At 46.9% G+C, this 15418-nt stretch overlaps 1 protein-coding gene across 1 annotated transcript in view; it reads right to left on the bottom strand.

Moving 5' to 3' along the window:
* The window catches only part of KMT2A (lysine methyltransferase 2A), a 96614-nt gene that overhangs the window by 24863 nt on the left and 56333 nt on the right, over nt 1-15418 (bottom strand). Inside the window, exons 13-26 of the mRNA XM_054725161.1 lie at nt 15125-15245; nt 11334-11447; nt 10726-10910; nt 8581-8754; nt 7228-7338; nt 6798-6871; nt 6129-6322; nt 5735-5841; nt 4877-5014; nt 4045-4203; nt 3674-3791; nt 3181-3259; nt 401-561; nt 27-212 (exon numbers count right to left, since the gene is read on the bottom strand). Of these exons, the coding sequence (XP_054581136.1) occupies nt 27-212; nt 401-561; nt 3181-3259; nt 3674-3791; nt 4045-4203; nt 4877-5014; nt 5735-5841; nt 6129-6322; nt 6798-6871; nt 7228-7338; nt 8581-8754; nt 10726-10910; nt 11334-11447; nt 15125-15245 (1921 nt within the window). The remainder of the gene's footprint in view (nt 1-26; nt 213-400; nt 562-3180; nt 3260-3673; nt 3792-4044; nt 4204-4876; nt 5015-5734; nt 5842-6128; nt 6323-6797; nt 6872-7227; nt 7339-8580; nt 8755-10725; nt 10911-11333; nt 11448-15124; nt 15246-15418) is intronic.

Raw genomic sequence — 15418 nt, forward strand, 5'->3', positions numbered from 1 at the left:
ACCTTGGAGTCAATGAAACCCTTTACCTGCAGAAGGCAGTGGCCGACAGCCAGGGGACCTCTGTGTTGGAGAATAACTGGGTGTTCGAATCCTAGGAACCTTTGAGATGACATGATAAAAACAGGAACCAGAGGTTTGCGTATGAGGAGGTCGGTCTGGTGATGAAGGACTTACAATTTCAGCTGCGTTCTGACTTTCTTTAGATGACATTTCTGTGGTAGGATATAAAAACCCTTACTAAAAACAGTCCAATTAAGGTATCAAACAAATGGCCCAATAAAAAGTCAGCTGTTAGGGAAATTCTCGAACGAAACCTCCCAAAGAAGTGACCTCCTACCCATGCTTCAATCCCAGTGTTCCCAAAAGTACAATTCAAGTGACACCTCGATTACAGACCAACCTGCAAAAGATGTGGGACTGTGGGCAATGGTCCTGTTTTCGTCATGCTCGACGGTGCTGTTGATGTCTGGCTCCACGGCTGGCGGGCGGCACTCCACGATCTTGCACGTGTACACGCAGCGCTTGCGGGCGTCCGTGGTGCTCCAGTACACCCGCGAGCACCTGGCGAAGGTTTGCAGAGACCAGCAGAGGTGAGGGTCCAGAAGCAAAGACTGACCTCTGTCAAAACCTCTTCTCATCCTAGATCCCCCGGTCTCGATTTACAGAATTTCGCTTTATTTCCTGGACTCTTACAGATTTCCCAAATTAGGATGTTCCAAGCTTTTTATTTTATTAAAAAATATTTTTATTGATTTCAGAAGACGAGAGAGGGAGAGCGAGATAGAAATATCAACGATGAGAGAAAATCATTGATCAGCTGCTTCCTGCACGCCCCCTACTAGGGATCAGGCCCGCAATCTGGTATGTGCCCTTGACTGGAATGGAACCTGGATCCCTTCAGTCTGCAGGCCAACGCTCTATCCACTGAGCCAAACCGGCTAGGGCAGAATGTTCCAAGCTTTTTGAAAGACCTTGGTTTTTTCTAGCTTCTCAGAAACCAACATCAAGTCTTTTTTTTAAAAAGTGTATTGTAAGCAGGGGACAAAAATTGTAAAATATCCTAAAATGCAGAGAAAAAATACTACCTCCTGCAGGAAACAGTTATTGGCCCCCAGGAAGGGACCACTGCCCCACAATATGTACGAAGTGAGGAAGAGCAAACCCGAGATGTTTCCTTTGGGACCAACGCCCCATGAGACAAGGGAAGTGTGACTGCTCCAGATGCGCTGGATGCTGAGGGAGCCGTTCACACACAGCTGCCAGCTAAGCAAGCAGTGCAAACTGTCGTCGGCACTGGGAGGCAGACTAAGTTAAAGGCTATAGAGCAAAACGAAACTCTAAAGGGGGAGAGCTAGGAAGGGAATTTTGGATTTATAGTCAGCTTGTTAGAAGTTTAAACAACTTGCTGCGTATGGGAAATGTTATAAATTCCTACTAGAGAACCTGATTCTTTTTGTGGGGTTATATTTTCAGAAGAACCCAGAAAACGTCAACCTGAGGATAGAGGCACAAGGTGTGTGTGACCCCTGACAACAATCTAAACTTCTGAATCCAGATGAATGGAATCGCAGAGACTGACACTGTGTTTTCTGTTTATATTTTATTTAGAAACTAGAGGCCCGGTGCCGCCCTCTTGCAATCCGGGACCCCCCCACGGAATGTCGGTCTGCTGGTTTCAGCCCAATCCCTGTAGGCCAGGCTGAGGAACCCCACCAGTGCACGAATCCCCCCTGAGATTCATCAGACTGTTCCATGTTTCCATGCCTGTGTGCTGAGTGTCTGCCCCCTGGTGGTCAGTGCACATCATATCGCTTAGGCTTTTATGTATAGAGGCCTGGTGCACAAAATTTGTGCACAGGGGGAGGGCGGGGGTGACGCGAGGGGGGGGGGTGTCCCTCAGCCCAGCCTGTACCCTCTCCAATCTGGGACCCCTCAAGGGATGTCCGACTGCCCATTTAGACCTGATCCCAACGGGCCTAAATGGGCAGTCGGACATCCCTCTCACAATTCAGGACTGTTGGCTCCCAACCGCTTGCCTGCCTGCCTGATTGCCCCTAACTGTTTCTGCCTGCCAGCCTGATCATCCCCTAACCACTCCCCTGCCAGCCTGATCGATGCCTAACTGCCTAACAGCCCCCTGCTGGCCCGATTGCCCCTAACTGCCCTCCCCTGCTGGCCCGGTAACCCCTAACTGCCCTCCCTTGCCAGCCTGGTCACCTCCAACTGCCCTCCCCTGCAGGCCTGGTTCCCCCCAACTGCCCTCCCCTCCTGGACTGGTCACCCCCAATTGCTCTCCCCTGCAGGCCTGGTCACCCCTAACTGCTCTCCCCTGCAGGCCTGGTCCCCCACAACTGCCCTCCCCTGCTGGCCTGGTTCCCCCCAACTGCCCTTCCCTACTGGCCTGGTCACCCCCAAATGCCCTCCTCTGCTGGCCTGGTCACCCCTAACTGCCCTACTCTGCTGGTTTGATTGCCCACAACTGCCCTTCCCTGCAGGCCATCTTATGGTGGCCATATTGTGTCCACATGGGGGCAGCCATCTTTAACCACATGGGGGTGGCCATTTTGTGTGTTGGAGTGACGGTCAATTTACATATTACTTTTTTTTTTTTTTAATTGTATAGTTAGTTGGCATACAATAGCATATTAGTCATATTAGTTCCAGGTGTACAATATAGTGATTTAACTTTTTTTAATTAAAAACATTTTTAACTTTATTTTATTGATTTTAGAGACACGAAGGGAGTGATAGAAAAACATCGCTTGGCTGTCCCACTTATTCATGCACCCATTGGTTGCTCCTGTGTGTGCCCTGACTGGGACCTGAATCTGCACCCTTGGCGTATGGGGACAAAGCTCTAAGCAACTGAGCAACCGGACCAGGGCAGTGATTCAACATTTTTGTTCCTTACAATGTGACCACCCCATTAGTTCTAGCGATCACCTGTCACTGTGCAAACTTATCACGGTATTATTCAATGTTTTTCTTCCATAACTGGATTTAGCTGACATAAAATGATACTTTAGTCCTCATCCACAAGAAGTAGCAAAAAAGTAGTTAATTTTTAGTAGCAGTTAGGAGTGACTCACAAGAGTGGCTCTGTATCTAACAACGTCACCACTGCCTGCTTCAGGGCGCTCAGGCGTGGGGCAGCTGTCTTCCCTGCACGGCGGTACTTACTGGTATCCAACTGGAAAGAGCTTGTCCTCGCAGTCAGACAGATCGTTGAGAATTCCCAAGCAGTCGATTGTCATGGAGCCTGGCCAAGGAGAGAACAGTGATTAGAGGAGGTAACGGTACATCTATATATATAACAGCCTAAGTGACCACCCAACCATCCGACCAGTCGCTATGGTGCGCACTGACTACCAGGGGCTGCCGAGCTGTGGTGACTTGGCAGCTGCGGTTCTCGGGTGATGCACCCGGAAGCAGAGAGGAGGAAGCCCGGTTCCGGAGTGCATCACCCGAGAGCCACCTGGCTGCAATCCGGGATCCTTCGGGGGGATGTTGGCGAGCCAATTTCAGTCCGATCCCTGCAGGCCAGGCCGAGGGACCCCATTGATGCACAAATCCATGCACCGGGCCTCTAGTATAAAATAATTTCATAATCGAAGACTAGAAAGTACCCCAATGCTACATCCAGCCTCCCCTACAACCGAGGCCCATGTCCTACCAATCATCATGTGAATATTTTCTGGTTCCAAGCCATTAAGGAACTTCCTCCTCAAGCTGATTCCTTCAAAGTCCACAAACACTCTTCTGAAGACTTCAAACCCATTCTCAGGAACCACCTAAAATGAAACCCAGAGGAGCTGTACGTGGCTGTCCCTCCACAGACTATGCTCACGACACCGCCTCTCTCAGAGGGGCAGGGCACAGCGCTCAGATCACCGGTTCCACTAGGAGAACTCCTGCATCTCGCTAAGAGGAGCAGGTGCTAGGAACACCTAGGAGAAGGTAAAGCCAAGTTGCAACCTTGCTTGCTATTTTCCATCTCTTTTCCCTGAATTCCCGGAGAATTCAAAAAACAACGGAAGCTCTCACCTCGCCTTTGATCAGATCGCGGTGCCGCTGGCAGTACACCTTCTTATCGTCCAGGAAGACGCAGCTCTTGGCCCGGGAGCACATGAAGTGGTAGTTGCTGGTGCAGGAGGTGAGGCAGCAGCCCACGGTGGCGCCCGGCTTTTGGCAGAATTCACATCGCTAGCAATCCAGAATGAACACAGCCCGAGTCAGATGTTCAAATATTTCAAGCCATTTTCCACCTCCCCATTCTAGGGTTTCCTAGAATTTTGTTTATTGATAATCTGCTGAATCATAGGGAAGGGATATGAGCCATAAAGTCTTCTCCACAAACCTTTTCTCTCCCATGGTCCAGGGGGTCCTATAACTACACTAAAGTTACATTTTACAATTTGATTTAGAATTTGGACCAAAACAGGTTTTCTTCTAGGATGCAAGATTGGTTTAGAGAAGAGGACACTTTGAAGATCAAGGCTAAAAACATCATCTCTCTAGAAAGCTATTCTATCCCAAAGAACTCCGTTCTAGAAAGAGTATCCGAGCCAGAAACACAATGGTGTTCTAGTTACAGGCTTAACAGACACACTGATCCCGTGGGTGACATTCCCTGTCACTAGGCGGCGGCACCACCTTATTCTGTCAGTCACCGTCGGGGCTCTTCTCCAGGGAGGACACTTGGTCCTTTTCGCCCATCCTCCCAGGGTCAGAGGAGTCGGCTGCCCACAGTGGACACCATACTCGGTACTGGCTGGCCACCCCGAAGGCATATGGGAAACAGCAGCGAGGCAGCACCTGCCAGACGGCACATCTGGAACAGAGGGAGCCCCTCTGATGGCCTTCCCTGCGTCCTCACCAGCTGCTTGCCCCGGATCACAGCCATGTGCACGTTCTTCAGCGACCCGTCATCGTCCTCAAACACTTCTGCCGACCACAGAGCGCAGTTTACATGCGTCCACTCGTTCTGGCCAATGTACAGCAAGCGGCCAGCATCCTGGGAAACAGAGAGATTTCTTTTCTCTTTAAAGAATATTATGTCAAAGAAAGTTTTCCTTGGTATTTGCTTTACCTCAGTCAAGACAACTTCAATAAACTAATTAAAATTTGTTAAGTGAACACACACATTAAACAAAAAATCAGACTTCTTTTTCAACGTTCCTGCTTCCACTTCGTCCTTTCTGCTCGCCTCTTCCACAGGCAGGAGGACCACAGACTAAGCGGACTATGTGCCGGGCAGCGCACAGGGCCTCACACAGCCCTCCTTCCGTCCTCAGAGCCACTGAGGTAAGGGTTCTTCTTCTTATGCTCATTTTAAAGATGAAACAGGGTCAGAGAGGCTAAGCTCCTTGCTAAGGTCAGCAGCACAGAAACGGACCGTAGCCATTCTGGCTACTGCAGCAACACGCTAAGCGCCGGCCTGTTTTGTCTTCCGGACAGAAAGGATAGTGCCAGTCACCGGTGACTGACTGGGCGCTTAACGTGTTCAATACAAGTTATTTAATGTGCAACTTGTATTTTACTGACTTTCAAAAAATCTTTTTGAGAAGGTAGAAGTTACTAGACATCAGCAGGTTAGTTTAAGCCAAATCACCTTTTAAATCAGTTATAGAAATAACCCCAAGTTCCACAACACCCAGTCATCAAGTTTAGACACAAAGGCCACACAGCTCATTCTGAGCATCCAGCAAGTAGGACCCCTGGCCGAGGTACTTACATTGGCACTGTCATCGCCGTAAGTCAAACATAATGCACACTGTCTGTTATCTTCTATGCCCGGGGGTGGGTTCAGTTCTGGACTATCTTCTCGACTCCTATCAGTACCTTGGAGCCCAAAGACACCCAATTAAAACTGGCGGCACTAATTTTGATTTCCAGGAAAAAGAAAACAATTAGGCTCAAACAGCCCATAACCTACAAAATGAACACTTTCAAAAAGTGTGCCAAGTTATGCTATCCCACCACTTACAAGAGTATTTCTATAAATTCCTTGTTAACATTCCAAGTGAAGCAAAAAGAATGATTTTATTACATTTAAGGATCACCTGAACATTTCTAATGCGCAAGGATATTAAATTTAGATTCCCAAAGTCAATCACTGGCATCCTTACTCAAAGCCGGCGGCGTGGGAGGGTGCAGGGGAGTGGGCGAGTCTGGTTCTCCAGGCCCTTTAGGTTTGGGAGCCGGAATGATTTTCTTCATTAAAGGAGGCTGCTCAGTGTGGCCGCTGTCCTCTCGCTCCTGCCACTGAGCATAATTATGGTCAAGTGAAGGCGGAAGCACTGCGTTGGGGAGCATCCCACTGCTGGAAATAATCGATTCGACAGGCTTTACTGACCCCATAGCGACCCGAACTGTACACAATAACGACATTCTTCATCTCATCGGGTCTTGGCCTGGGCACGAGCCAGTCCCAGAATGTGAGCACAGGTCACAACCGGTAAACCGCCTCATCACACAGGACTTTATATTATTTTAAAAACATAATCTCAGTGTAGAACTCCTGATGAAACTTCCAGAAACAAGTGATAACTTTCTCAAAGACTCAAAAGGATTCACCTGAATAAAAACTTAATAAATATGGGGACTCAAGAGGTAGAGAACACCATTTGAAATGAATAAAATAGGACCCAATTCTAACAATAGACTATAATATACACTGTTGTCTCTAAGCCAGCAAAGAGCATTTCAACTGATTAAGTTTTTAATATTAAAGCCTACTCTTGAGAAACCTCAATCTAGAAATATAGGAGAAAAAAAGTAATACAGAATTTACTTACTTGCTTGATACTTTATTTGGTTCCCAAAACCTGGACTTTTTGACACTGAACCATGGAAAAACACGTTCCATTTGCTAACAGAAAAACAAACAAACAAACAAACAGCACGTAAACACGTGAACATTCATGTGGAAACCACATAAAAACCACAACATCACACAAGCGCCTGCCGATCCGAGCATGACGTGAGGCCACCGAGGGGAAGACCATCCACTCCAGGGTCCTCCCCAACGCCCCCCAAGGAGCCAGAGGAGTGAAGAGAACCAGATGCCGCACACAGAGAGCAGAGCACAGGGCAGAAGAGGAAAGGTCTGTTCTGTTCCGGGGGGGGGGGGGGAGGGGGTGGTGGTGGTGGGGGCGGGGGCGGGGAGGATTCCCCCGCGGACAGGCATTGGGAAGGTGGCTATTAACGTGTATTAACGCGGTTCACCCGAATGAAGAAGGACTTGACCATGCTGTTGGCTTTCTTAAGCTCTGGCTGCCCTCCATCCGCATTAATGGCTGCCTGGATGATCTTCACGATATCATCACTGAACTCCAACTGCAGACAAAAGCAAAGCATTCACTACGCATAACACGGTGCTTTCCAAACCACCTCCTTTCCCTCCTGACCACCCAGCACAGAGGGCCCACAGGAAGCTAATGCCTTAGTTTCACACAGTGCAGTTTCTATTAATGTTTCTTTAAAATTTATTTTTATTGATTCCAGAGAGGAAGGGGGAGGGAGGGAGGGAGAGAGAGAGGGAGAGAGAGAGAGAGAGAGAGAGAGAGAGAGAGAGAGAGAGAGAGAGAGAGAACATTATGGTGAGAGAGAAAATCATGGATCAGCTGCCTCCTGCACGTTCCTTACTGGGGATAGGCTGCAACCCAGGCATGTGTTCTGATCGGGATCAAACCCAGAACCCTTCAGTCCATAGGCTGATGCTCTATCCTCTGAGCCACACCAGCTAAGGCCAGTGTGGTTTCTCTTTAGAGGAGGCATTTGAGATTCAGTTCACAATTAACTTGTGGAAGTCAAGAGATGCAAGGCTAGTAAAGCAAGAATGCAAACAAATTAGTTGTATCACGGTAAGTTACCCAAGCAGGGCTATGATATTTTATTAAGACCAAAATGAATTAATAACTGAAGAGCAAATATAGACCATGAGTTAACAATTGTTTCCTACATAGTTTGAAAACCATAAAATTAAAATGCATCTACCTACAAATGAATATCCTATACAGAAAGACAATGTTCAGATGTTACCTCAAAAAGGTCAAGCCAATTAACTTCACACTGTCATTTTTCCCATAAAGTTTAAAAAAATATCTTTTTACTAGTTTTAGAGAGAGAGAGAGAAAGAGGGCGGGGGGGGGGGGAGGTGGAGAGAAACATTGATGACAGAGAACCACTGATTAGCTGCCTCCTGCACACCTTCTACCAGGGATCAAGTCTGTCACTGGGAACAGAACCAGTGACCGTTCGGTGCATGGGACGATGCTCAACCAGCTGAGCCACACCAGCCAGGGCCATAAACAGTTTTAATATAAAAATGACTTCAATATGAAAGTAATTTTCAGAGAACTCAGATGAAAGCCAAATAAAAAGAACCACTTACGACACTAATCTTCTGAAACAAAGAGCTAAAGCCACCCACATATTTTTAGGTATTTAAGGCCACATGACATTTCTAAATAGAATACAAATCTCATCTTTTAATGCTTATACCCAGTTCCATCTTCCACAAAGAGCCGAGGAAACAACCGGCCTTGGAAATGCTGGTAGTTCGCTGCAGAGACGTACCACTGACGTGTAGTTCCCTTGGTCCATCTTCCTCTTGACCCCTTCCAGATCTAAAGGCTGCGGATCCTCCTGCTTGCTGACCTCGGTGAGCACAGGGGGGTCCGGGCCCTCTGGGGAGCTGCGGGAAGGTATGCTCTCCTCTGTCTCGGGGTTTAAGTCCGGAGGCTTGGCAGCCTGTGGCCAGGAAAGATAGGTTTCACTTATCTAACACTGAAAATAAGGCATCTAGGCAAATTCTATTAAAATTAATACAGATGGGACTGAGTGATTCATATTATAAAACTGAAAGAACATGGAAATAAGAGATTTCTCCAAATATAGAGGAGGAAAAGTTAAAATGAGCCAGCTATCTAGGCTAATTTAAGATTTTGCTTGGTAAATTCCAAGCCTAGTATGAAGAAACAGAAACTGCCCGGCCAGCGTGGCTCAGTGGTTGAACGTTGACCTATGAACCAGGAGGTCAAAGGTTCAATTCCTGGTCAGAGCACATGTCCAGGTTGTAGGTTTGATCCTCAGTAGAGGCCGTACAAGAAAAAGCCGATTGATGATTCTTTCTCATCATTGATGTTTCTCTCTCTCCCCCTCTCTCTTCCTCCCTAAAATCAATAAAAATATATTAAAAAAAAAAAAACCAAAAACAAATCCCCCACAAACTGTCCAGTTGCTTTTGAGTAAGACATAAATGGCAGCTAATTTTCTTTTTTAATATATGTTTGTTTGTTTGTTTGTTAATCCTCACCTGGGGACATTTTCCCATTGATTTTTAGGGAGAGTAGAAGACAGGGGAGAGACAGAGAGACACATTGATGAGAGAGACACATTGACTGGCTGCCTCCCACACAAGCCCCAACCAGGGCCAGGGATCAAGCCTGCAACCGAGGTGCATGCCCTTATCCACAATCGAACCAGGACAGTTCAGTCTGAGGGCCAACACTCTATCCACTGAGCCACACCAGCTGGGGCACAGCGAAGGTTCCCGTTTAAAAAAACTAAGCTCCATTAAAGAGAAAGCAGCAGCCTAACGCTGAGTTAACGTTCCCTGTGTTCCCATGACGAGTGCAGACGTACCGTCCACAGTTGTATGGCTACATAGCAGCAGTTTTCAAATTGTATCCTGAGGAGCCTCAGGGGTTCCCCAGAGCTAAGGCCGTCTCTAGCCCCTTACCATCTGAGATGAGGCCACCATGCTCTCTCTCACCTCGGTTACAGAACTGCCTCTTAACCACTGTCCTGCTTAGGTTCAGACGTCTCCAACCCTTTCCCTCTCTCCAATCAGAATCATTTTTTTTCTAAAAAGCAACTCTGATCAGGTTACTCTTTTTATTTTTAATCCTCAACATAGGATATGTGTTTTTATTGCTTTCAGAGGGAGAAAACCAGAGAGGAAGAGGGAGGGAGGGGAAGAGGTAGGAACGGGGAGAAAGGGAGGGAAAGAGAAACCGTGAGGGAGGGAGAGAGAAACACCAATCGGTTGCCTCCTGAACTTGCCTCAACTGGGGATCAAATCTGCAACCTGGGCATGTGCCCTGACTGGGTATCGGACCTACAACCCTATGGTGTGTGAGACGACGCTCCAGCCAACAGAGCCACCGGCCAGGCTAGGTTCCTCCTTTGGGTGAAGGCCTTCATTGACTCCCATAGCCTTTAGAGTATACTAGTCAAGTCCAAACTTCTGATAACGGGAAGGCCTTTGAAATATGCCTCCTTCCTATTTCTTACCCCAAAGAAGGACCTATTCTTTAAAAAAAAAAAAAAAAGTTTTTATTTATTTCAGAGAGAGGGAGAGAATGATAGAAACATCAGTGATAAGAATCATCAATCTGCTGCCTCCTGCATGCACCTCACTGAGAATGGAGCCCGAAACCCTAGCATGTGCCCTGACCGGGAATTGAACAGTGACCTCCTGGTTCATGGGTTGGGGCTCAACTACTGAGCAACACTGGCTGAGCCAACATTCTTGGCTCTAAAAATGTTTTTAATGATTTTAAGGTCAAAACAAGACACCTAAATGACTATGTGAAGCAAAACTAAATGAAGCAAAAAATTCTTTTAAAAAGAAAAAACATCCACCCAAACAAAATCCATCTGGAAGTAAAAACCACCCAAGGACAAACTCTCAGCACCCACAGTGAGACATGGGCCTACCTGTCGGTAGCGTAACAAATGGCTGGTGGTCCGAGAGTTCAACAAGGCCGTCAGGACCTGCTTCAGGGAGACCTGCAGCGCCTTTGCGAGGGCCAGCCGCCACTCCGCAGGGTGCCGCACGGTGCAGTTCACACACGTGTAGGCCACACTCTCTGGCAGATTAGACAGAATCTCATACATCTCATCTAGGAAAGCAAAAACCTACAATCATAAGGTGCTTTGAAGAGCGGGAGAGGGAAAAGAGGAGACGAGGCCGCTGAACTTCAGAGAAAGCTGTCTGTTAGAAACAGCACTGAGACTAATATCCCCGGGGAACTCGCACCTACTGATCTTCCGAGAGACGTTATTAATACTAATCCAGACTTTGGTTACTGGGGGATCAATAGGTCATGGTACCCGCAAAGGACAGCAGGTAGACATTTCAGAGGGACATGTTCAAGATAAATGGGCACAGACTTCACATGACGTTGTTGACTCTAAAGACCAGGAAGTTAATTATAAGAAATCCATATAACACCGCCACAGTTTCACATTGGTAGGACTTAGGGGGCTGTCAGTGTAGCTATCAGAAAAGGAAACTGTAATAAAAAGACTCCAACCTTCTGTACCTGAAAGATTCTCACATTTGGAATGGACCCAGCGATCACATTTCCCACACTGCATCATCTTACTCTCATAGTCGTCATCGTCGTAACACTTATCACAGAGCGGGCAGAAGTTTCCTGAAAGCAAAGCAACGTGCTCAGCTAAGTGCTGTGGTTCCCACACCACTGAACCCCCAGGCCTGGACTTCTACATGTGAACCTGATCTAACATGCAGGAGCCGCCGGCCGGCACGCTTCAGTGGTGGAGTGTCAACCTACGAACCAGGAGGTCACAGTTTGATTCCGGTCAGGGCACATGCCCAGGTTGCCGGCTCACTCCCCAGTAGGGGGCGTGCAGCAGGCAGACAATCAATGATCCTCTCATCATTGATGTTTCTATCTCTCTCCTGCTCCCTTCCTCTCTGAAATCAATAAAAATGTATTTTTTAAATAAAATAAGTAAATAAAATGAAGGGGCCACTTAACACACGTCAGCACGGACCTACTAGGGAATGTGCACACACCTGGAAAGCAGCAGGATTATTCTGAGCTCTTGGAACAGGCCACTCGTTCTCTAGGCTCATTTTTAAAGGTCCCGAGATAGAGTTTACAGATAACGTAATAGGAAAAGAATGGAAGAGAGAACTTTCTCTTAAACATTCCAAAGAAATGTTTAAATTTTAAAAAGAGATGAGGGTATGGGAGTAAAGAACAGGTAATTTACACTTTTCTTTATTCTCAGTGCTTTTACAGAATGCTTCTAAATTCCAGCACAATGAAGTACCTTCATTAATTTGCTTTATCCACGTATCCCCTATTTTTTACTTAATAGACTTAGCACTAATTTGCCTATTTTAAATAGCTTCAAAGAGTTACCTTTTACATCATATTTATTCTAAGTGAATAAAATGATGAGTTCAATGAATTACTTAGGTTATGTTTTTTCTAGCATAACTATTTTTTAAAATACATTTTGATTGATTTCAGAGAGGAAGGGGGAGGGAGAGAGAGATGGAAACATTAATGATGTGAGAGAATCATTGATAGGCTGCCTCCTATACGCCCCTCACTGGGGATTGAGGACGCAATCTGCGCATGTGCCTTGATCGGAAATGGAACCATAACTTCCTGGTTCAACCACTGAGCCACGCTGGCTGGTCTCTAGTGTAACTATTGAAGAAAAATGTTTGAATATTTGAAACTGACACCAGAGGAGTGGCAGCATGACACTCACCCCGTCCTCTCCCCTGAAACTTCAACAAGTTACAAGTTAACCAACTCCAATTCAACAAAGAAACCCCTGCTCAGCAGAGGCACGCCTGAGAGTCCTGCACGGAAGCACCTGCAGGTGGGCCACCGGGAATAAACACGGGACGAGAAGGGAGGGAAGCGCAGACGGCCCAGAGATGCAGCCCTGCAGCGGGAGCCGGCTGCTCGGCGGGAGCAGGGGAAATCCGGGGTGGCCGGTGCTTCCTTCATCGTGGCGCAAGAGCAGAGGTCTGAGTCAGCAGATGCCTGACAGAGCCGGGGTTCTCCCGTGCAGCTCTCTCCTGTTGGGTGCTGGTGGGGTTTCAGACAAAAAGCCCCACCATGGAATCACAGAGCCCTGCTGCTGCTTGGACTCCCCAAATGCGACCCTGATGCCCTTGGGACCAGGATCATATTGTCTGTATTCCAAGAGCTATAGCAGTAGAAATGATGTTTCCCTCTGTGACTAATCCCCAGGAGGGGTGCTGGGGGCGGGACTCACAGAGGTGGAGGCCAAGGGTTGCAATTATGGTGAGGGCAAACATACCCCACCTCCAAGCAGCAGGCTGTACTGTGTTAAGGAAGCGATAGAGATTCACGACTGGGAGATCACAGAGCTAAAACATCTGGCAATTCAGAGACATGCAAACAAATGAAACTAGATTAATTTGTCTCCATGTACAAAAATTAATTCAAAATGGACCAAAGACCTAAATATAAGACCCGAAACAATAAGCTACGAAGAAGAAAATATAGGCACCAAACTTAAGGATCTTGGTCATAGAGAATATTTTATGAACTTGATCCCAAAGGCAAGAGAAGTAAAGGCAAACATAAATGAATGGGACTATAACAAACTAAAAAGCTTCTGCACAGCAAAAGAAACGGACAACAAAACACAGAGGCAGCCAAACTGATGGGAGATGATATTTGTAAACAGTAGTTCCTACAAAGGTTTAATCTCCAAAATATATAAAGAACTCATAAAAGTCAACACCAAACAAATGACCCAATCAAACAGTGGGCAGAGGACCTGAAAATACACCTCTCCCAAGAAGACATACGAACAGCCAATATATATGAAAAGATGTTCCACCTCACTGGCAGTTAGGCAAATGCAAATCTAAACTACAATGAGATACCACCTCGCACCTGTTAGAATGGCCATTATCAACAAGACAAGCAATAAGTGTTGGAGAGGTTGTGGAAAAAAGGGAACCCTCCTTCACTGCTGGTGGGAATGCAGACTGGTGCAGCCACTATGGAAAGCAGTCTGGCGATTCCTCAAAAAATTAAGAACTGAGCTACCATATGACCCAGCCATCCCTCTCCTGGGTATGTACCCCAAAACTCGAAATCATGTATTCACAAAGATATATCTGCCCTATGTTCATTGCAGCACTATTCACAGTGGCCAAGACATGGAAACAGCCAAAGTGCCCTGCAAAAGAGGACTGGGTAAAGAAGACGTGGCCCATACACACAGTGGAATACTCCTCAGCCACAGGAAAGGATGAAATAGCGCCATCTGCAAGAGCATGGATGGACCCTGAGAACATTATGCTAAGTGAAATGTCAGAAAAAGCTAAGGACCATATGCTTTTTCACTCCTATGTGGGATATAAAACTGATACTCGTTAACACAAACTGCAGTGTGGTGACTGCCAGAGAGAAGGGGTGGGGGGAGAAGGGAAACCTAACATATGGTGACAGAGGACCTGACTCTGGGTGGTGGGCACACGGTGCCATACACAGATCCTGTCACACAGAAACCCACACCTGAAACCTGTATGTTCCTGTGGACCAATGGCACCCCAATCATCTTAACAAGTCAATCCTACCTAATAAAATAGTAACATGCAAACTGACCGCACCTTCGCTACGCCCAAGCCACACCCACCAGCCAAAGCCACGCCCACCAGCCAATCAGGGTGAGTATGCAAATCACCCAACAAAGATGGCAGTTAATTTGCATACGCTGAGGGAGGGAGGAGTGAAGACTGAAGACAACTTAGAAGGAAGAGGGAGGAAAAGCAGAAAGGAAGGTGGCTGCCAGAGGGAAAGCCCGGGCGGGGCGGAGCGGGGCCGAGCAGGGCGGGCAACAACGGCCTGTGAGTGCAGGCGCTGCGGCTGTGGCTGCAACAGCGGCGGCAGCGGCAGTGCACATGGCCGCAGCGGCCGCTTGCAGGATTCATCCTGCAAATGGGCACTAGTTAAACATAAAAGAAAATAAAGTAAAATGGTTGCCTCAGTACCACATAAAATCATTTCTGAAACAATCAAATATCTATGTACCTCACTTTGGGAAATACTGGCTCAGAATTTCTTTGTGGTTAGTTAACTCTTATAAAAAAAAACTACTTAATTCTTCCCATAACCTAATAAAACATGCCTAGTTGCTATAATTCTGTGTAAAAGAAAGCAAGACCAGAAACTTAGTAAATGTGTCTAAATGGAAACCTTGAAAAGACGTGTAAGACATTTATCTTATTCCACTTGAGTGTTCAGTTCACCTCCAAAACATCAAGAACAACATCTAACATGCGACAAAACCCTCCGGGCGGCACCTTTAGCAAAGAGTTTGGCACAGTCGTGGCACAGGGAGAAGTCGTGGGACCACTGCGCATCCCAGCCTTTGCCGGGGGTTGTGGATCCGCAGCTCTTGCAGCGCACACACTTGGTGCAGATCTGGAAAGGAAGGAAAGAAATGCAGTCGAGTTTCTTATCTTCAGTGTCTCCTCTGATTTACAAAAATCACAAATATCTAGAGTTGACTTCTCTCCTGGGACGGCTTTTTCTAATAACAAGGCCAAAGTAATTGTTAACCTGACATCCTCAAGCAAGGACATTCCTAATGGAAG

This window comes from Eptesicus fuscus, chromosome 13 (assembly GCF_027574615.1).
Source record: "Eptesicus fuscus isolate TK198812 chromosome 13, DD_ASM_mEF_20220401, whole genome shotgun sequence".
In the NCBI taxonomy this organism is placed as follows: domain Eukaryota; kingdom Metazoa; phylum Chordata; class Mammalia; order Chiroptera; family Vespertilionidae; genus Eptesicus; species Eptesicus fuscus.